This window comes from Oncorhynchus keta, chromosome 19 (genome assembly GCF_023373465.1).
Source record: "Oncorhynchus keta strain PuntledgeMale-10-30-2019 chromosome 19, Oket_V2, whole genome shotgun sequence".
In the NCBI taxonomy this organism is placed as follows: domain Eukaryota; kingdom Metazoa; phylum Chordata; class Actinopteri; order Salmoniformes; family Salmonidae; genus Oncorhynchus; species Oncorhynchus keta.
In genome coordinates this window covers 26,348,504-26,371,672 of record NC_068439.1, presented here as the reverse complement: position 1 = coordinate 26,371,672, position 23,169 = coordinate 26,348,504, and the positions used below count along the sequence as shown (strand labels likewise).

The 23,169-nt window shown below is 45.7% G+C and overlaps 1 protein-coding gene across 1 annotated transcript in view; it reads right to left on the bottom strand.

Annotated features, from left to right (window-relative positions):
* Positions 1 to 23,169, bottom strand: part of LOC118373476 (thrombospondin type-1 domain-containing protein 7A-like) — a 213,866-nt gene that overhangs the window by 131,497 nt on the left and 59,200 nt on the right. The window contains exons 2-3 of the mRNA XM_052470109.1: positions 8,781 to 9,828; positions 4,571 to 4,819 (exon numbers count right to left, since the gene is read on the bottom strand). Coding sequence (XP_052326069.1) covers positions 4,571 to 4,819; positions 8,781 to 9,828 — 1,297 coding nt within the window. The remainder of the gene's footprint in view (positions 1 to 4,570; positions 4,820 to 8,780; positions 9,829 to 23,169) is intronic.

The window sequence follows — 23,169 nt, the reverse complement described above, 5'->3', positions numbered from 1 at the left end:
GTGTGTGTGTGTGTGTGTGTGTGTGTGTGCGGAGGGGGATCAGATAAGACACTGCACGGACCAACTGACTCTTTCCCAGACACACTCCATTAATCATTTCCTCCATCACTGGCAACAAGCCAAACGCTGGGCCGCTTCTTTCCTCTCCATCTCTCCTTATATGTTCCCCTCTTGTATGGCACCATCGCCCCACACACTGAGCCAAACCCATCTCTCCTTTACCGCCTCGCTCGCATCTTTCTCTCTCTCCCTATGTGCGCCCCTTTTGTATGGCACCATCAACCCATTCACTGAGCCAAACCCATCTCCCCTTACCGCCTCCCCCAATCTCTCTATCTCTCCCTATATAGTGGAATGGAGACCATTCAATAAAACACGTCGTGACCACCACCACCCAGCTAATTCTCTGAAACTGGAAACACTTATCTCCCTCACTAGCTTTAAGCACCAGCTGTCAGAGCAGCTCACAGATGATTGCACCTGTACATAGCCCACCTATAATTTAGCCCAAACGACTACCTCTTTCCCTACTGTATTTATTTTATATTATTTATTTATTTCTTTATTTGTTTTTCTCCTTTGCACCCCATTATTTGTATTTCTACTTTGCACATTCTTCCACTGCACCCCCATAGAGACTGCCATTTGGTTTCTCAAATGATTGCCTCGCCTGGTTCACCAACTACTTATCTGATAGTGTTCAGTGTGTCAAATCGGAGGGTCTGCTGTCCGGACCTTTTACTTGCTATACTGTATTTACTTTGCCACCATGGCCTTTTTTTGCCTTTACCTCCCTTATCTCACCTCACTAGCTCACATTGTATATAGACTTATTTTTCTACTGTATGTTTGTTTTACTCCATGTGTAACTCTGTGTTGTTGTATGTGTCGAACTACTTTGCTTTATCTTGGCCAGGTCGCAATTGTAAATGAGAACTTGTTCTCAACTTGCCTACCTGGTTAAATAAAGGTGAAATAAATAAATAAATATAAAAATATGCCCCCATCACTGCGTCAACTAACACACTACTACTAACACACTACTATTAACACACTACTACTAACACACTACAATCACATCCCCATTTCCCTCTTTCCCATTTCTCCAATCTCTCTCCATCTCTTTCCACATGCCACGACCCCACCCTCTCATCAGCACCACACTGTCCCCCCACCCTCTCATCACACCACACCATCGACCCACACAACGAGCCTCTCCCTCCCCCCTCCGTTTTCCCCCTTCGGGCTGTGGTTTGTACCCACTGCCGTGACTGTCACTACAGACCCTGGTTTGATTCCAGGCTGTTTCACAACCGGCAGTGATTGGGAATCCCATAGGGTGGCACACAATTGGCCCAGTGTTGTCTGGGTTAGGGTTTGGCCGGGGTAGGCAGTCATTGTAAATAAACATTTGTTCTTAACTGACTAGCCTAGTTAAATACAGGTCAAATAAAAAAAAATAACCAGACCTTCTCTCACCCACAGACGAGGTAACTTGGCCGGTTTGACACTTCACACCCTGTTGGAAATTACAGGAGAAGGGGGGCTCTTTCTCCCACTTTAGTATTAACCAAAGGAATGGCTTTGTTCCACATACAGTTTTGCCTCTTAAACGCTAAGATGGTTAAAAGTGGATAATGGATCAATATTTCTAACATAAGAATGTGGGGAATGGTCAGTGGGGAGCTATGGAAAATAAATGTAATAATGCTTTCATTTTGTGATGTCATTTAAAACTGTATGGATGAAACACTGTAACTTTGAAAGTTTTTCCCTTTTATCTGTCAAGTTTCTGAGTCAAATATCTCAAACTCTTCAATCCAACATACTACTCTTGTCAAATCACCGTAGTACACTATTCTCATCACCCCACTGGAACCATCAGCACAGCTAGCTCATCTTCAAATAAGCAGCTTCGGGAGTGAATGGCACAGAGTGAAATCTGTAGTTCTGTTCAGGACTACACGACGAACAAAGGCACAAACACGTAAATACATGAATGATTCCTTATTCCAAATGATCGGCGGTTCGTGTGCAAACTATATGATTAACGTGAGAATAGTTCTGAAATTAGTTGACGAAAGTGTATTTTTCTCTCTCCCTCCATGTCATTGTGTAAAAGCCATATTGTAAAATTCCGCTAAGGATCTTTGTCTCATGTATTAAGTGTGTATGTTCTCCTGTTATTATTTAGTTAGCTAGTAAATAAATGATGAAAACAATTTTTGTAGTACTGAATCATGAGTACGGCTGGGGTTTTTGCAGATGCATGAGGTTACGACTGTTCAGAATGATGATGATATGATAAGAGGTAATGATTGATAAGATGACTGTTTACCGATGTAATAGATATACAGTGGGGAGAACTAGTATTTGATACACTGCCGATTTTGCAGGTTTTCCTACTTACAAAGCAAGTAGAGTTCTGTAATTTTTATCATAGGTACACTTCAACTGTGAGAGACGGAGTCTAAAACAAAACCCCAGAAAATCACATTGTATGATTTTTAAGTAGTTAATTTGCATTTTATTGCATGACATAAGTATTTGATCACCTACCAACCAGTGAGAATTCCAGCTCTCTAACAGACCTGTTCATTTTTCTTTAAGAAGCCCTCCTGTTCTCCACTCATTACATGTAATAACTGCACCTGTTTGAACTCGTTACCTGTATAAAAGACACCTGTCCACACACTCAATCAAACAGACTCCAACCTCTCCACAATGGCCAAGACCAGAGAGCTGTGTAAGGACATTGGGGATAAAATTGTAGACCTGCACAAGGCTAGGATGGGCTACAGGACAATAGGCAAGCAGCTTGGTGAGAAGGCAACAACTGTTGGAACATTTATTAGAAAATGGAAGAAGTTCAAGATGACGGTCAATCACCCTCGGTCTGGGGCTCCATGCAAGATCTCACCTCGTGGGGCATCAATGATCATGAGGAAGGTGAGGGATCAGCCCAGAACTACATAGCAGGACCTGGTCAATGACCTGAAGAAAGCAGGGACCACAGTCTCATAGAAAACCATTGGTAACACACTACGCCGTCATGGATTAAACTCCTGCAGCGCACGCAAGGTCCCCCTTGCTCAAGCCAGCGCATGTCCAGGCCCGTCTGAAGTTTGCCAATGACCATCTGGATGATCCAGAGGAGGAATGGGAGAAGGTCATGTGGTCTGATGAGACAAAAATCGAGCTTTTTGGTCTAAACTCCACTCGCCGTGTTTGGAGGAAGAAAAATGATGAGTACAACCCCAAGAACACCATCCCAACCGTGAAGCATGGAGGTGGAAACATCATTCCTTGGGGATGCTTTTCTGCAAAGGGGACAGGACGACTGCACCGTATTGAGGGGAGGATGGATGGGGCCATGTATCGCGAGATCTTGGCCAACAACCTCCTTCCCTCAGTAAGAGCATTGAAGATGGGTCGTGGCTGGGTCTTCCAGCATGACAACGACCCGAAACACACAGCCAGGGCAACTAAGGAGTGGCTCCGTAAGAAGCATCTCAAGGTCCTGGAGTGGTCTAGCCAGTCTCCAGACCTGAACCCAATAGAAAGTCTTTGGAGGGAGCTGAAAGTCCGTATTGCCCAGTGACAGCTCCGAAACCTGAAGGAACTGGAGAAGGTCTGTATGGAGGAGTGGGCCAAAATCCCTGCTGCAGTGTGTGCAAACCTGGTCAAGAACTACAGGAAACGTATGATCTCTGTAATTGCAAACAAAGGTTTCTGTACCAAATATTAAGTTCTGCTTTTTTAATGTATCAAATACATATGTCATGCAATAAAATGCTAATTAATTACTTAAAAATCATAAAATGTGATTTTCAGTGTATCAAATACTTGTTCTCCCTACTGTATACCTTACAGAGCTTCATTCGGGAGATGGTAACTCTTTAAACAACCTCTTCCCGTGTTCCCCCAAATATCTAATGAGTACATTATTAATTTAATCGGGTAACGATTAAACATAGTTAGTGGATTAAATAAATAACATTCATCAGATTAATGACACCACTCAGGCTGTGGATAATAAGCCAGCAGACACCAAACAACCCACAGACCAATAGTAGTGGGGTTGTTATTGTGGCTCCTCCCCCTACTGATAACTCCCCAGTGCTCTTAGTCCTACTACTACTGTTGTGTTAGATGGTTAGCTACACAGTCATTACAGCAACCAGCCAACGTTCCGGCCGCATGGCCTTAATCACTTAACACACAGAAACAAACCATTTCCTGTATGCACATATGCATTTAGTGTTAGAGACAGACCAGGCCTGTCTGGCTGAGTGTCTGACGCATTAAGTGTTTTTTTGTCAGCAAAGCTATTTAGGGATGCAGACAGGCAGCTTACCCATAGTACACTTTAGAACGTGAGTAACTGTAATTGTCAGCCAGCCTGCAGAGTAGAAGTGCAGTTCAATTGACCATCTACATTTTTACGTTTTCCAATGTGAGTATACAAACTACACAATTCATATACTGGTCGAAAAAAAAAAACGTAGACATCCATATGAGACATTGAAATCACACATATTTTTCAAACGTTGGGTGATAGAGTACTTACGCAATACAGGGGGGTCCCCCTTCTCCCTGAGGGGTGCAGGGTTCCTTCTCCTCCAGTTCGGGGCACTCCTCCCCTTCTCCCACAGGGAACTGCTGTACCCGGCGTGTGCGTGTGCGCTCACCCGTGGGCCCGTTGAGCTCGTAGCAGTCCTTGGAGCAAGGCGACCAGTCAGTCCAGTCGCTCACCTCACAGTTCTTGGCCAGGACGCAGGCCTGGTAGGTCACTGGTAGGGACTCCCGAGAACACAGGCTGGAGAGAACAGACACAGCATTTATTAATTAGGTTCAAAGAAATCAGCGAAGGTGTTTGGTCAAAGGAATGAGGCAAGGTGTCCTAATAAGGCCAAACTTGTTTGCAAAATCCAATTCAGGAACACCACAGCTTCAAACCCTTTGAACTCATTATGAATTTGCAAAGGACCTTTTCTACAAACCTACATATTCATTTAGCATTGTAGTCATTTAGCAGGTACTCTCACCCAAAGCAATGTAAAGCTGAAATAGGACCCAAATATAGAATTATATATTTCCTTAGCTTACATACAGATTAACATCATAATAAATAATAACCAATGTTAAATGAAGTGAGATGGAAAACATTCCCACCAGATATATTTCAGAGCTTCTATAACAGTAAACACACTTGATCCTTGGTCTCTAGCCAACAATGTGGTTGGTAAATGGTCAGTATCAGATCAGATAAGCCTCTTTGGGGGTTTCAGTTCGACATCTGTGGTAGATGCTATGAGTAGCTCCTAAAAAAACTAAAATACCTCAACATCACTCCTCATTATAAAGGAGAAATGTCTCAACATTAATCTTAGGCTAGACCCCGATCATAGAGATATAATATATATTCTACTTAAAGATGCGGGAATATAATACAAGTTGTTATCCCATCATTTCAATCATTTCTGATTTTCTCTGACCATCTCCCTATGGACGCCCATTTTCCTTTTCTTTCAAGATGCGCTAAAGCATTCATATCCCTTTAAGAAAGTGGGATAGATCTATTCGGTGTTAAGTGGTCACCATAACAGCCACCCCGTTACCTCAGAGACAGAATGGGGACGTACATGCATTTCACATCTCAGCAAAGAGGAACAATGCCTTTTCGAAAGCATGTGCACATGAATAGAGTGGCATGGAGACCGTTCAATAAAACACGTCTCGACCACCACCACCCAGCTAATTCTGTAATATGAATGAAAGACCATGCTACAGTATGTTGATGTAGTTAGATGGCCGCCCATAGAAATGGACGTTACACAGGATGAGGGTTAACGGAAAGGGACAGCGCTTTGATCCTCTGACCATTTCATAGATGTTATGGTTGAGGCCTCTCATCGTCTGTTGGATCCCAGGGACAGCGCTTTGATCCTCTGACCATTTCATAGATGTTATGGTTGAGGCCTCTCATCGTCTGTTAGATCAGGGACAGCGCTTTGATCCTCTGACCATTTCATAGATGTTATGGTTGAGGCCTCTCATCGTCTGTTGGATCCCAGGGACATGGTTGAGGGACAGCGCTTTGATCCTCTGACCATTTCATAGATGTTATGGTTGAGGCCTCTCATCGTCTGTTGGATCCCAGGGACATGGTTGAGGGACAGCGCTTTGATCCTCTGACCATTTAATAGATGTTATGGTTGAGGCCTCTCATCGTCTGTTAGATCAGGGACAGCGCTTTGATCCTCTGACCATTTCATAGATGTTATGGTTGAGGCCTCTCATCGTCTGTTGGATCCCAGGGACACGGTTGAGGGACAGCGCTTTGATCCTCTGACCATTTCATAGATGTTATGGTTGAGGCCTCTCATCGTCTGTTAGATCAGGGACAGCGCTTTGATCCTCTGACCATTTCATAGATGTTATGGTTGAGGCTTCTCATCGTCTGTTAGATCAGGGACAGCGCTTTGATCCTCTGACCATTTCATAGATGTTATGGTTGAGGCCTCTCATCGTCTGTTGGATCCCAGGGACAGCGCTTTGATCCTCTGACCATTTCATAGATGTTATGGTTGAGGCCTCTCATCGTCTGTTAGATCAGGGACAGCGCTTTGATCCTCTGACCATTTCATAGATGTTATGGTTGAGGCCTCTCATCGTCTGTTGGATCCCAGGGACACGGTTGAGTACAGCAGAATGGAAGGAAGCCATGACACTTCGACTCATCATCGATTCAACTCTCATAGTTGATCTCACTGAATAAATTTAGGTTTTCTTGGAATATTACGCTATCTTGAGGCGCAAAAACAAGAATGCTGTTTATCCTCGTCTCTCTTTATTAATACTTACTATATTAATCGCTGAATATCACAATGCTTTCACTTGGAGGTTATGGTAAATCTGAAGCTTTGAAACTAACTTCACGCTGTAGAAAACTCCAATTGCTTCTTTGAAAGACGACAGGTTCTTTGGTTAACCTCTTCAACCTATGGGGGCGCTGTGTCATTATTGGATAAAAAGACGTGCCCGTTTTAAGCGCAATATTTTGTCACGAAAAGATGCTCAACCATGCATGGAATTGACAGCCTTGGAAAGACAAAACTCTGACGTATCCAAAACAGCAAAGATATTATCTGTGAGTGCCCCAGAACTAATGCAACAGGTGAAACCAAGATGAAGTTTAATACAGGAAATGCCCCAAATTCTGAAGGCGCTGTGTTCCAATGTCTCCTTATATGGCTGTGAATGCGCCAGGAATGAGCCCGCGCTTTCTGTCTATTCCCCGAGGTGTCTGCAGCATTGTGACGTGTTTGTAGGCATATCATTGGAAGATTGACCATAAGAGACCACAATTACCTGGTGTCCCGCCCGGTGTCCTGTGTGCATAATCTGTAGGTCCATGCGCGTTCCATTTCTTCAGAAGAGAAAGTAAAAATCGTGGCAGTCCATCGTGGCAGTTATCGTCGATGTGAAAAACACCTTGAGGATTGATTCTAAACATCGGTTTGCCATGTTTCTGTCGATATTATGGAGTTAATTTGGGAAAAAGTTTGCGTTTTAATGACTTATTATTATTATTTTTTCCTTACCCAAACGTGATGAACAAAACGGAGCGATTAGTCGACACAAATAACATTTTTTGTAAAAACGGAAAACATTTGCTATCTAACAGAGTCTCCTCATTGAAAACATCTGAAGTTATTCAAAGGTAAATGATTTTATTTGAATGCCTTTATGGTTTTTGTGGAAAATGTTGCATGCTGAAATAGAGGCATAATCCAATGCTAGGCTAATACTAATACTAATACTGTTACACAAATGCTTGTTTAGCTATGGTTCAAAAGCATATTTTGAAAATCTGAGATGACAGTGTTGTTAACAAAAGGCTAAGCTTGAGAGCAAATAGATTCATTTCATTTCATTTGTGATTTTCATGAATAGTTAACGTTGCGTTATGGTAATGAGCTTGAGGCTGTAGTCACGATACCGGATCCGGGATGGCTCGATGCAAGAAGTTAAACAAAGAATAGATGTCAATGAAAATAGGATACGAAACATAAACACTGCAGACTCCATTGACTGAACCCTCACTTCAGAGAAAAACCAAAAAACACAGCTCTACTTTCTGAGATTTTTAGGAAAAGAGGTTGCAAAAAACTGGCCCAAAATATTTGAAGCGCAAAGTAAACAAGCCGTTAGATGAATGTTAATAAACTACAGGACTATTGTGGATTAATGTGAGCTACAAAAAAACTCCAAAGGCAGCATTTTTGCCAATACTTTAAAGTGATTCCAGCATAAATAAATTATTTGAGGGTACTATGAATAAACTAATGACAGAATAGATGAGGTACGAAGAACAAGAAGAAGACCTACTAAAACCAAAACCGTATGTAATATTCTATGACAAAACACTATTGCCATATCTATTCCAGAAGGCATAGATTCCAATCTCTCTCTCTCTTATACATTAACAAAGCCATGTGGGTGATGATGTCTTCATGGTGTGTGACCGTTAGTACTGCAGAACACACTTTAGGCTCTTGTAATTCTTTCAGAGCTGACTGTGAATCGTGTGCTGCCAGTAATAATGTATTTCTAAAGCACACAGAGAGATGCATCCCTACATCACCTCTATGTATTGGGGAAACAATGGAACATAGAAAATTATATCAGAGACACTGGTGAGAAATGGATGAGACAGTCATCATGAGGTAGCTGTGATGCATACAGTAAGACTATAAACTATAAGTGAGACTGACCTTAGTGCTTCAGTGTTTCCGCTCCTGTGAACACAGGTCACCTCCCGGGTCTGGTATCCAACCTGCAGGTCCCAGAACTTCCCTCCCTGTCGGTTCTGTCTGTTCCTGTTCCTCTTATTTTTTATCAGCTCTTTGGTCTCTGGGTCTTTCACCCTCCCCTTCGCCCTCACTTGCTCCCTCACCCTCTCCTTGACTCTTTCCTTGTTCTTCCTGCGTCCTTCTTTGGCTGCCTGTCTTCCTTTTCTCCCCTCCTTTCTTTCCTCCTTTCTTTTCATCCTTTCTTCTTTGCTCAGTCGAGGCAAGCGTGGGGTGGACACCTCGCTGCCCTCTTTACCCTCTTTACCCTCTCTGCTCTTGCGAAGCCGGCGAGGGAGAGCCACATCTTTACCGTGAGTAAAGGTGGGAGCCTGCCTGGCCGTGCGAGGGAGGGGTACAGAGCAGGGACCCCAGGACCCCACCCTCAGACTATAGAGGCTCTCTGGGCCCACGCAGGGACCTGGCTGACATGTCTGGAACTCTGTCAGGTTAGGGCAGGCCGAGCCCCCGAACAGAGGCGGCGCCAGGACAAAACGGACACGATTCTGAAGACCCATGCCGCACGTTTTCGAACAGGAAGTCCATGGGGTGAACTGGGAGACCACACAGTCCCGCGGGCATGGGATCAGACAGGCCTGCTCCAGCCTGGGCTTGGGCTCAAAATATTCACAAATCGCTGCATCCTCCGCAGGCACGCCGTCTGCTTTCTGGACGCAGCCCACCTCGCGTGTCTGGATGCCCTCCTCGCCGCGGGTACATACGGCTGGCCGCTGGAGCGCCCCAGTGCTTCGCATGGACACAGGCACACACTGGTTCCAAGCACCCAGCTGCCAGTCATACAGGTCTTTGTGCCAGTCACACACGTGGAAGCAGCTCTGCTGGTTCTCCGGGCGCTCTGCCTGGTCACAGTTGGTGTGAAGGGTGGTCCAGCCTTCAGAGTGGGCGCACCACACTGCCCGACTCTGGCTGCCCCCTGGGCCACACTCGCTGCCCATACACCGGCCCCATGGACCTGAGGAAACAGAGAGCCACAGAGGTCACAGGGAGTTCAACTGAAGGATTAACTATCAGAGCAGTGAGTCATAATATTATCCAAATGGAAAGCATAATGTAGATGAAACTCAGCTCCTATCTGTCAGATTACAACTTTACTGTACAGTTCTTAATAGCGACAAAATGACACGTCCATCTGTGTAAAACGTCATCTAAATGTTACCGTTCAAGACTTGACATTGATTTTGATAAAAAGTTGGAGGGCAGTTTACAAGGAATTTGCATCATCTCTTCATATGACTTTCCTATGAATCAAAGCCCCTTAAAGCCCAGAAGACCAAGCTCTCCTATGCCAGAGGACTATCAGTCAGTTTCTGAAGTGCTTCTCAGGACAACAGAACGGTAATGTATTTACACATCCAACACAAACAACCAAAGTGGCTCGTGAGGAGGAATAAGTACTTCCTGATAAATAACGCCTTCGCTCAAGTCCTAAATCCCCTCCACACGCACACTAACACAAACAAACACAAATCAAGCCGCATAAATCACTATGCCAAGTGCAATTTTCTGATTGCACGTCCTTCCTCTAGGATTTATGGGAATGCAATTAAAAGTCTAGAGGTAAACATACCCTCGGAACATAAAACACCAAGTAAGTACAGGACAGGCAGACAAAGAGCCCAGAGCCCACACAGCCTAGATCCCAGAGCCCACAGAGACCAGAGTCCACAGAGCCTAGAGCCCAGAGCCTACAGAGCCCAGAGCCCACAGAGCCCACAGAGCCCACAGAGCCTAGAGCCCAGAGCCTACTGAGCCCAGAGCCCACAGAGCCCAGAGCCCAGAGTTCACAGAGCCCACAGAGCCCAGAGTCCAGAACCAGGGCAGAATTACTGACATAATCAATTTCCCAGGAAATGTAGAAGATTAAGGTACAGTGAGGAGGGAGGTCAGTGAGGAATTACATACCCTGGTATATTATAGCATAAGCAGTCCATCAATCAATCAATCAATCAATCAATCAATCAATCAATCAATCAATCAATCAATTCTGCATGAAGGATAAGCAGGACTTCTAATAAGGGTACAACCAGCACATGACAACAACAGTGCTGATGTGCTTGTGTTTGTGGTGCTGAAAGGATAGCTCCGCCAATCTCTGGCTGGATAGGGATCGCTGCAATGTGGGCCATCGAGTGGTGCTGAAGGACAGCCCTACTATTCTATCAGTGAGGAATAGCAGTGCAGAGGGCCCTTCGCTGGATTGAGCTCTGCCTGTTTTATGTTGTTGGATTGAGCAGCTTGCAGTGCTACTGCTGGCCTGGGCCGCCTGCCTCTCTCTGTGAGGGAGGAGAGGGAAAACCTACGTAGCTTACTATGTGAGAGGACAAGCTGCTCAGATGAATCTGCATCACAGAAGTGGGTCAGAGGTCAGAGGAATCCTCCTCCTAGCTAAACAAACTACCACGGATTCTCCCATCCAACCCCGTCTCTCCCTCTGTCTCTCCCCCATCTCTCTGGTGTCCCAGTGAGCTATATAACCAAATCCAGGGAGGAGAGGAGTGCCGGCTGCCGGAAAAAGGACACAGCCTGGGGGTTCACTGTATCCTCGTCCCAGATCAGTTATTGCTGTGTAACAAGGCATAACAACAGACAGAGGAGTAGGCACAACAGACCTGGAGCCGGGCAAGTGAAAGTCAACCTAGTTTTGTCATTTAACTTCCAGATGACATGAACAATAATTTCCCTCAAGATATTCATACATTTTCCATATTTGTTAATGTCTGCATATGATGGACTAAGGTTCAGCACAGGGCAACTCTCCATGAATTAAAAGCTTCACTGGCTGCACAATCCTCTTGACTGGCTTTGTGAAAATCAGACTCAGCCAAGCATCCGTTCTCCCACAATGCTACAAGAATGTTTCTTACCAGGGAAGACTATATAACACAATTCCAATGTAGGCCACTTTATCTGCCTGACAGCGGGGCTGAGGGGATAGCTACAGGAGACAGGGCAGGACAGGAGAGGAGAGGACAGGACAGGACAGGACAGGAAAGGAGAGAGAGGAGAGGAGAGGAGAGGAGAGGAGAGGAGAGGAGAGGAGAGGAGAGGACAGGAAAGGAGGGGAAAGGAGAGGAGAGGAGATGAGAGGGAGAGGAGGGGAGGGGAAAGGAGGGGAGAGGAGAGGAGAGGAGAGGAGGGGAGGGGAAAGGAGGGGAAAGGAGAGGAGAGGAGAGGAGAGGAGAGGAGAGGAGAGGAGAGGAAAAGAGAGGAAAAGAGAGGAAAAGAGGAGAGGAGAGGAAAGGAGGGGAAAGGAGAGGAGAGGAGAGGAGAGGAGAGGAGAGGAAAGGAAAGGAGAGGAGAGGAGAGGAGAGGAGAGGAGAGCGGTCCGAGAACAGAGGACAGGGGCTGTTTTAAGCAGTGTTTTATGTCTTGACTCCATAAAGCAGAGCCGTGGTGATGAAAATGTCAGCAGAAGGAACAGAGCTGAATTAGCCCTCAGCAGCAAAGAGAGAGGCCCGGTCAATACAGCTCAATAACACCTCGCGAGAAACTGCCTCCAACACAAGAGATAGCCCTGTCGCTCTCTCTCTCACACACACACACACACACACACACACACACACACACACACACACACACACACACACACACACACACACACACACACACACACACACACACACACACACACACACACACACACACACACACACACACACACACACACACACACTCACACAACTTTTGTGGCTGCCAATCTAGTATAGTCCTTGCTAGCAAGTGAGGGAAAAGCACAATTGACCAACGTTTCCATAAAGAAATTGATTTTCATAATTGAGAGAAAGGACAAGAGGCATTTGATTAGCTAGGGGGGTTAAGCATTCCCAGCACTATATTCTCTAAACAATAACATGTTACAGCTGTGACATGTTAGCCCTCCCAGGGGAAGGGTGTGTGTGTGTGTGTGTGTGTGTGTGCGTCTGGGTGAGGTTTCGGATTGAAAGGCTCCCCTCTCTGCAGGTGTTCATGGTAATTAATGAACATGTCAGTGGGTGATATGGTTATCCACAGTATGACAGAGAGTGGGAGTGAGAGGGAGAAAACAGCTCAAATTGGCCTGCATCACACAACCACATATTCACACACACACCTGCGTCCCCTGTCCCACACTGAGAGGAGCCAGGAGGAACTAACAGCCCTCTGCCAACATAGAGGAGGGGCACGAGGGGTGTGACACATCCCCCAGACCCCTCTCCTCAAACCCCCTTAGAACACCCACCCCCGGGGAGCTCTTTCTAATACAGAACAAGTCATAAGAAAGAGGAAGGAAGGAAGGAGGGAAGGAAGGAGAGAAGTTGGGGATGTGAGTGATTGACAGTTAGTGTGAAAGGCGAAAGACTGAAACAGGGAGAACAAGATGGGGGGAGAGGGAGAGAGGCCTACTGTGAAGAGAGATGGGTGATGATGGAGAGATGGAGAGAGATGAGAGTGGTCTGGGTCTCCTTGGCCAATAATTGGGCCAGGTACCAGTTCTTAGATCCATAGACCTATTGGGCACTATACGTTTATTTTATTATTTTATTTAACTAGGCAAGTCAGTTAAGAACAAATTCTTATTTTCAATGACGGCCTAGGAACAGTGGGTTAACTGCCTGTTCAGGGGCAGAATGGCAGATTTGTACCTTGTCAGCTCGGGGGTTTAACCTTCCGGTTACTAGTCCAACGCTCTAACCACTAGGCTACCCTGCCGCCCCAGTACACTCATCTTCCCCAGCATCACCACACGCACAGACACACACATGCACACCAGTGAGAGGACTGTTAGCGGATTAGCTCTGTGCCTCGCTGCCTCTCCAGTAACACACAACACAGCTCTAATACTTGCCAATGACATTTCCCTATGATGCTCACACACCCTCGTCATTACCCTCAACAGTTATTTTCCTGCCACATTCTTGTCTTTTGTATCACCAGACAAATCAATTACAATCCGTGTTTATTTATTTGTTTGAATCAAATTCCCCTCTCTCTGCAGACAGCTTTGAATCGATAGGAGGGAGAAGGTCATCTTTTGAGGAAAATAAGTGATGTTTTTCTGCCTTTGGGGACAGGCTATACCAAGCTTTAATGCTGGTGTCTCAACACCCTGTTATTCACTGATAAGATAATGATGTGATCTAATTAGTATCTGTCAGAACCGAGGCCCTCGTCTCATGGTGCTGCCAAAGGAGGGGAGAAACCGGAGGGAAGAAAAGGGAGATAGGGAATGAGAGGTAGGGAGATGTAGGGAGAGAGAGAAAGAGAGAGACGGGGAGGGAAAGAGAGAAAGAGAAAAGAGAGAAGGGTAAGAGAGAAAGAAAGTTTGCCCCATGCATTTCCTCAGTTGCTTTCTTGCCAGATAAAATTTGGATGATTCTTTCATGTGTCTCTCATCCCGCTCTCATTTTAGTCATTTATCAGATTCTCCTATCCAAACCAACTTACAAGTGCAATTAGGGTTAAGTGACTTGCTCAGATTTTTCACGTAGTCGGCCCGGGATTTGAACCTTTCGGTTACTGGCCCAATGCTCTTAGCCACTAGGCTACCTGCCGCCCACTCCTCTGCCTATCCCTCTCTCCCATGGTGCCTGGCAGAGGGCAGGTGTTGGCATTTACCAAGGAAATAGAAAGCAATGTGATGTGTTGCGTCCCAACTGAGAGTTTGGATGTAGGCGCTGTGTGTGTGTGTGTGTGTGTGTGTGTGTGTGTGTGTGTGTGTGTGTGTGTGTGTGTGTGTGTGTGTGTGTGTGTGTGTGTGTGTGTGTGTGTGTGTGTGTGTGTGTGTGTGTGTGTGTGTGTGTGTGTGTGTGTGTGTCACCATAGGATTTGGATGCAGGCTAGTCAATCTGTATTCATATGTTGAACACACATCTATGACAAAGACAGTGTAAAAAGATCTGGAAATTCAGATTCAGATATTCCTTGTTTCCCATAAAAAGGGAAACAAGGAATATCTTCCCGACCCTAAAGCAAAACTGAGAAAATCTCATTGGACAGAAACGTCTGCCAAATGGTAGAGACTATATACATGCTTAGATCTATCTCCAATATCCTAGAGGAGAAAGTGTATTTCTCTTTCTCTCCCTGTCCCTCCCTCTCCCCCTCTCTCTCCCGCCACCGCTCTCTCTCCCGCCCTCTTTCTCTGTCTCTCTCTCTCGATCATTCAATTAGTTATTTCTGAGATGACCTTCTGTAGTTGAGTGACCTACTTCCAGGTCACCTTGTGTCTGAGCGGTGGTCGACCCGCCCACAGTGATTCAGCTCTTTTATCTCCAGCAGGAACCATTCAATGAAAAGGGGAGTGTGTAGATATGTATGAAAAGGAAATCGTCTCGTTCTCTTCGTCTACAGGTCGTCCAGGGTTGTCGGTTAGGTGGCAACATTTGAACTAAATGACCGCATGTTGTAAAGCTTTTGTGTCAGGCATCAGTAAAAATATCACCACCAGACATTGTTTCTAAATCCATAAAGCGGGTTTTGTGGACACAGGTTAAGCATAGTTCCATCAGAAATAGGCTGAAAATATGTCCGGAAACAAAATCCAACCCAAAAAGAATTGTGCAATAACATCTGACTGACCACCCGAGAAGGCATCCCAGACAGGCATCCCAGACAGGCATCCCAGACAGGCATCCCAGACAGGACAATCAGTCCGAATGGAGTTGTCTAGTTCATGAGCGAGAGACCGTAGACATGACACCAGTCTCTCAGATGACTGGTCACGTATCTTTCATAAACCAGTCAGAGTAGGAGATCTCTTCCCTTTTAGAAAGGGGTACATTACATGGCTCCTTAACAATGCTGTGCTGCATGGCTCTTTGAACCAGTAGAGACACAAGGTTGGCTCTATCTTAACACGGACTTGTGTAGTATCACACAGACCTGGGGGAGAAAGACGATTGATAACACATTTTCCCTTTTCAGCCTTTGCGGTCTGTTTGGTGGAAAACAGAGATCTGCACGGAGCACTGGAAGACAACTATGACATGTTTGGGGCATCTTGACTCTTTTGACATGTGTATGATGGGAAATCATCCCTGGGCAATAGAGAACAAATAAAGGGCCATTACTTCAACATGGTCGACATAGCAATTACAGAAGTGTACAAAATGCCCTTTTGGGCAAAACATAATTTGTTGAAACTCCCACTGACATCACAAAGTACTGTGCAATCACATTTTCATGTACTTTATGCTTAAATCATTACAGCGATCGACTAAGATTAAGATTAGCTACTAATGATGATGAGCAGCCTTTATGGGGCGGCAGGGTAGCCTAGTGGTTAGAGCGTTGGACTAGTAACCGGAAGGTTGCGAGTTCAAACCCCGAGCTGACAAGGTACAAATCTGTCGTTCTGCCCCTGAACAGGCAGTTAACCCACTGTTCCCAGGCCGTCATTGAAAATAAGAATTTGTTCTTAACTGACTTGCCTGGTTAAATAAAGGTAAAATTAAAAATAAAATAAAAAATAGCAGGGGTGTTCAACTCTGACCCTACGAGGATTGAAGCCTGCTGGTTTTCTCTCCTACCTGATCATTGATTGCACCCACCTGGTGTCCCAGGTCTAAATCAGATCCTGATTAGAAGGGAACCAGGCAGTAGAAATGGCTTCGAGGTCCAGAGTTGAGTTTGAGTGCTCTACCTCAAATCAGAGACAGCGAAGGTCTCATCGATCAGAGACGCAGGTATATCACTTTGTCGTACATCCAAGCAGACATTCCAGCTGCAGTGTACTCGAGAGGTAAAGTGGAGGCACTCGCAGCGATATCAACAAACCGCCTGAACCATATTGTCTGCATATATAATTAATAGGCTGGTTGATCCTCCGGAAGCCCAGCTGAAGGGAAACGTGTGGGGAACCGTGCCGCTGGTCGCCAATAGGCTCAGAGAGAAATGGGAAGGTGACGGACAACTAGCTCCTCTTCTCACTCTCTATGTGGCTGCCCCTCACTGCATTCATTATGCACATATGTCTGTGTTTGTGTGCATGCACATCTGTGTGTGTACAGTGTGTGACACAGCCAGTGGGTGCAGGTGCTTGTTAAGGGCTGGGGTTGAGGAAGACCTTGTTGTTAGCTAGTGGTTGTCAGACATGTTCCCCATACCTTTTTTTTCTTCCCCTCAGACGTCCTTTGTCCTCGTCCTGTCATGTCCCGTGTATATATATATTTACATATTTTCTTCGCATATCTTTTTATATATATTTTTTCTAAAATTCTCAACTTCAAAACATTCTACTGCAACCCACCTCACCAATTTAAAAAAATATATATTGTTCACCTCAAATCTGAAATCTACAATAGAAGCTAGCCAGAAGCTAGCCAGTTGACTGACTAACATTAGTATACAGCTAACCACGGTTGGTGGTCATCAGCTATCCTTTAGCTCGAAAAGCTATCGCTAGTTTTGCACAACGCGACTCAGACCAGAGCATACCGGACCTATTTTCTCTCCATATCCCCGGATTTCTACCATAAGCTCTGGACATTTATACCTGGATCTTGCAGCTAGCTAGCTGCTATCCGAGTGACTATTGGCTTACGTTGGTCTTGGAGCAAACATCAATAATTCCGGAGCTAGCCAGCTGAAGAGTTCCATCAGTCACTCCTGGGCTACAATCACCTATCCGGAACCATTTTACTGCCGACGCGAAGCCCCACCACGACTGAACTACCGATGTTATCTGCCCGAGGGAGTTATCCAACTGGCCCCTTCGTTGCGATGTTACCTTATCGCCCATCTGCGGCCCGCTAATCGTTAGCTGTCTTATCGTCTGCTATCTGTATAGGTCTATCGGACAATTTTCTTGGTTCACTATAACTATATCTATTTTTCCAATTGGATTGGTCCCCTCTACCACACGGGGAACATCTATCTTTAAGGCTCGTTCTGCTAGGTGACCTAAACTGGAACATGCTTAAAACCCCAGCCATCCTACAATCTAAGCTTGATGCCCTCAATCTCACACAAATGATCAATGAACCTACCAGGTACCATCCCAAAGCCGTAAACACGGGCACCCTCATAGATAAACACTTCAGCGAGCAGGCCTTTCTAATCAACCTGGCCCTGGTATCCTGGAAGGATATTGACCTCATCCCGTCAGTAGAGGATGCCTGGTTATTTTTTAAATATGCCTTCCTCAACATCTTAAATAAACATGCCCCATTTAAGAAATCTAGAACCAGGAACAGATATAGCCCTTGGTTCTCTCCAGACCTGATGGCCCTTAACCAACACAAAAACATCCTATGGCATTCTGCATTAGCATCAAACAGCCCCAGGGAAGTTCGAAACCAATATACACAGGAAGTTAGAAAAGCTAAGGCTAGCTTTTTCAAGCAGAAATTTGCTTTCTGCAACACAAACACAAAAAAGTTCTGGGACACTGTAATGTCCATGGAGAATAAGAATACCTCCTCCCAGCTGCCCACTGCACTGAGGATAGGAAACCACCGATAAATCCACTATAATTGAGAATTTCAATAAGCATTTTTCTACGGCTGGCCATGCTTTCCACCTGGCTACCCCTTCCCCGGTCAACAGCACTGCACCCCCCACAGCAACTCGCCCTCCCCTTTTCTTCTTCTCCCAAATCCAGTCAGCTGATGTTCTGAAAGAGCTGCAAACTCTGGAACCCTACATTTCAGCTGGACTAGACAATCTATACCCTTTCTTTCTAAAATGATCTGCCGATATTGTTGCAACCCCTATTACTAGCCTGTTCAACCTCTCTTTTCCTGTCATCTGAGATTCCCAAAGATTGGAAAGCAGCTGCGGTCATTCCCCTCTTCAAAGGGGGGGACACACTTGACCCAAACTGCTACAGATCTATATCTATCCTACCCTGCCTTTCTAAGGTCTTCGAAAGCCAAGTCAACAAACAGATTATCGACCATTTCGAATCGCACCGCACCTTCTCCGCTATGCAATCTGGTTTCAGAGCTGGTCATGGGTGCAACTCAGCCACGCTCAAGGTCCTAAACGATATCTTAACCGCCATCGATAAGAAACAATACTATGCAGCCGTATTCATTGACCTGGCCAAGGCTGTCTACTCTGTCAATCACCACATCCTCATCGGTAGACTCGATAGCCTAGGTTTCTCAAATGATTGCCTCGCATGGTTCACCAACTACTTCTCTGATAGAGTTCAGTGTGTCAAATCGGAGGGCAGACGATACCATTCTGTATACTTCTGGCCCTTCTTTGGACACTGTGTTAACAACCCTCCAGACGAGCTTCAATTCCATACAACTCTCCTTCCGTGGCCTCCAACTGCTCTTAAATACAAGTAAAACTAAATGCATGCTCCTCAACCGATCGCTGCCTGCACCTGCCTGCCCGTCCATCATCACTACTCTGGACGGTTCTGACTTGGAATATGTAAACTCTCCTTCCAGACTCACATCAAACATCTCCAATCCAAAGTTAAATCTAGAATTAGCTTCCTATTTCGCAACAAAACATCCTTCACTCATGCTGCCAAACATACCCTTGTAAAACTGACCATCCTACCAATCCTCGACTTTGGCGATGTAATTTACAAAATAGCCTCCAATACCCTACTCAATAAATTAGATGCAGTCTATCACAGTGCTGTCCGTTTTGTCACCAAAGCCCCATATACTACCCACCACTGCGACCTGTATGCTCTCGTTTGCTGGCCCTCGCTTCATGCTCGTCGCCAAACCCACTGGCTCCAGGTCATCTACAAGACCCTGCTAGGTATGCCCCCCCCCCTTATTTCAGCTCGCTGGTCACCATAGCAGCACCCACCTGTAGCATGCGCTCCAGCAGGTATGTCACTCTGGTCATCCCCAAAACTAATTCTCCCTTTGGCCGCCTCTCCTTCCAGTTCTCTGCTGCCAATGACTGGAACGAACTACAAAAATCTCTGAAACTGGAAACACTTATCTCCCTCACTAGCTTTAAGCACCAGCTGTCAGAGCAGCTCACAGATCACTGCACCTGTACATAGCCCATCTATAATTTAGCCCAAACAACTACCTCTTCCCCTACTGTATTTATTTATTGATTTTGCTCCTTTGCACCCCATTATTTATATTTCTACTTTGCACATTCTTCCACTGGAAATCTACCATTCCAGTATTTTACTTGCTATATTGTATTTACTTCTCACCTCCTTTGCTCACATCGTATATAGACTTATTTTTCTACTGTATTATTAACTGTATGTTTGTTTTACTCCATGTGTAACTCTGTGTTGTTGTATGTGTCGAACTGCTTTGCTTTATCTTGGCCAGGTCGCAATTGTAAATGAGAACTTGTTCTCAACTTGCCTACCTGGTTAAATAAAGGTGAAATAAAATAAAATAAATAAATTCTGACATGAGGTGGAAGCCATAAACCTTCAGAAATCACACTATTATACTACGAACAGTTACAGGAAGACACACTCTCAAAACCATGCACACATGAACACACATGCACAAACATACACACACACACACACACACACACACACACACCACACACGTGAACACACCCTAATGTGCATTTGAGAGGGAGCTGATTTCCTGTGAATTCTTCGCTGGAGCAGGAAGCAGGAAGCAGATATCATAATAAATATGCAGCAGCACAGTGGAGGAGATCGGAGGAGCAGAGTTATCTACAGTGATTTCAGAGTGTTCATTACAAACCACCACCCACCCACGCCGGCACACCCACGCAACGACACCCACACATGCACACACACATGACACATTCTCCCCTCAATTTGACATCTTTGTATTTTCACTTTTTTACAATAATACTAAAGTGTATTTAGGTCAAGACCAAATCCTCATTGAATTCTACATCACCGGCTCATCGTTCTTCCAGGGCAATCACAAACACACACAAACACACACAAACACATACACACAAACACATACACACACACACACAAACACATACACAAACACACACACACACACAAACACATACACACACACACACACACACACACACACACACACACACACACACACACACACACACACACACACACACACACACACACACACACACACACACACACACACACATACAGAAGAACTATAGTATTCATCCGGTGGTCACCTAGACCAGGTCTTCCACTGAGGGCTGAATGGAAACTGCATTGAGCTGTCCTTGCTGGTGGAAGGGTGTCTATCTGCTTCATGATGGTGTGTGTGTGTGTTTGTGTGTATGTGTATTACTGTTGCCGAATGCCCATCTCTCATTGTTCCTCCATAACAGAGGCTGACTGGGGCCAGGCACAAAGAACTGTACAACCCTACTGAGGGAGACAGAGAGAGGGACACACACACACACAGCTTGAGCTGATGTACAATGAGGCCACTGTTTGGTGTCCCTCACAGTACCACCAACTGCTACCACTACCTCCCTCCCTCCCTCCCTTACACACACACGCGCATGCATACACACACACGCGCATGCACGCACACACGCACGCACGCACGCACGCACGCACGCACGCACGCACGCACGCACGCACGCACGCACGCACGCACGCACGCACGCACACACACACACACACACACACACACACACACACACACACACACACACACACACACACACACACACACACACACACACACACACACACACACACAGACACAGACACACACACACGCACACACACACACACACACGCACACACACACGCACAGACACACACACACACGCGCACGCACAGACTCACCTAAAAACAACCCCCCTTCTTCCCATACACATCCCAGATGTTGAAAATGTATCCTTTGTCCTTCCACTCACCAGAATATAGAACCAAAAGAAGTGGGGAGGGTGGTTGGCCCCTGTCCTCCTCACAATGTACACAAAATACTACAGCTTGTGGCTCTATGTGGGAAACACGTGCAACTTAAAAACAGAGGCAATTAGGATTGAATACATATTACATTCCTTGTCCAATAGAATATGGTTGCATTTTCACCAGAGAGTCGTAGCAGCAGAAACAAACTACACAGAGCAACATTGATCCTGTGGTAAAATATTAATTAGTGTGTGTGTGTATGGGGGGTATGACTTCAAGGTGAAACACACACACACACTTTTAATGGCCTCCCCACACTAAATCAAGGTTGTCCACGTTGATTTATTTGCATCTGAATAATGATTGCCGGTGGGAGTATCAAAAACAATTAACGACAGCAAGAGAGAAGGAACAAACAACACTTGATATGACAGATGGGTGGTCTCTGAGTGTGAGCAGTAAATAAGAAGGGACACAGAGAGTAGGGACAGCCGTGGTGTTGTAAGATCTTATCAGGCTACCCGTGGGTTTGCAACATACTGAAGTTGATCAGAAGTGAGAATTATCCATCCTGAGGGAGTATGCTGGGAGCGATGAAAAGAGAGAAATTGAGAAAAGAGGATGTAGGGAGAGAGGGAGGGAGAGAGAGAGAAGGAGAGAGATGGAGAGAAGGATACAGAGAGGGAGGGTTGGAGATAGAAAGAGAGAGAGAGAAGGATACAGGGAGGGAGGGTTGGAGACAGAAAGAGAGAGAGAGAAGGATACAGGGAGGGAGGGTTGGAGACAGAAAGAGAGAGAGAGAAGGATACAGGGAGGGAGGGTTGGAGACAGAAAGAGAGAGAGAAGGATACAGGGAGAGAGAGAGAGAGAGAGAGAGAGAGAGAGAGAGAGAGAGAGAGAGAGAGAGAGAGAGAAGGGAGGGAGGGAGGGTTGGAGAGAGAGAGAGAGAAGGATACAGGAAGGGAGGGTTGAGAGAGAGAGGAGAGATACAGGAGAGAGAGAGAGAGAGAGAGAGAGAGAGAGAGAGAGAATGATACAGGGAGGGAGGGTTGAGAGAGAGAGAGAGAGAGAGAGAGAGAGAGAGAGAGAGAGAGAGAGAGAGAGAGAGAGAGAGAGAGAGAGAGAGGGAAGGATACAGGGAGGGAGGGTTGGAGAGAGAGAGAGAGAAGGATACAGGAAGGGAGGGTTGAGAGAGAGAGAGAGAGAGAGAGAGAGAGAGAGGAGAGAGAGAGAGAGAGAGAGAGAAGGATACAGGGAGGGAGGGTTGGAGAGAGAGAGAGAAAGAGAGAGAGAAGGATACAGGGAGGGAGGGTTGGAGAGAGAGAGAGAAGGATACAGGGAGGGAGGGTTGGAGAGAGGGATAGAGAAGGATACAGGGAGGGAGGGTTGGAGAGAGAGAGAGAGAGAAGGATACAGGGAGGGAGGGTTGAGAGAGAGAGAGAGAGAGAGAGAGAGAGAGAGAGAGAGAGAGAGAGAGAGAGAGAGAGAGAGAGAGAAGGATAAAGGGAGGGAGGGTTGGAAAGAGAGAGAGAG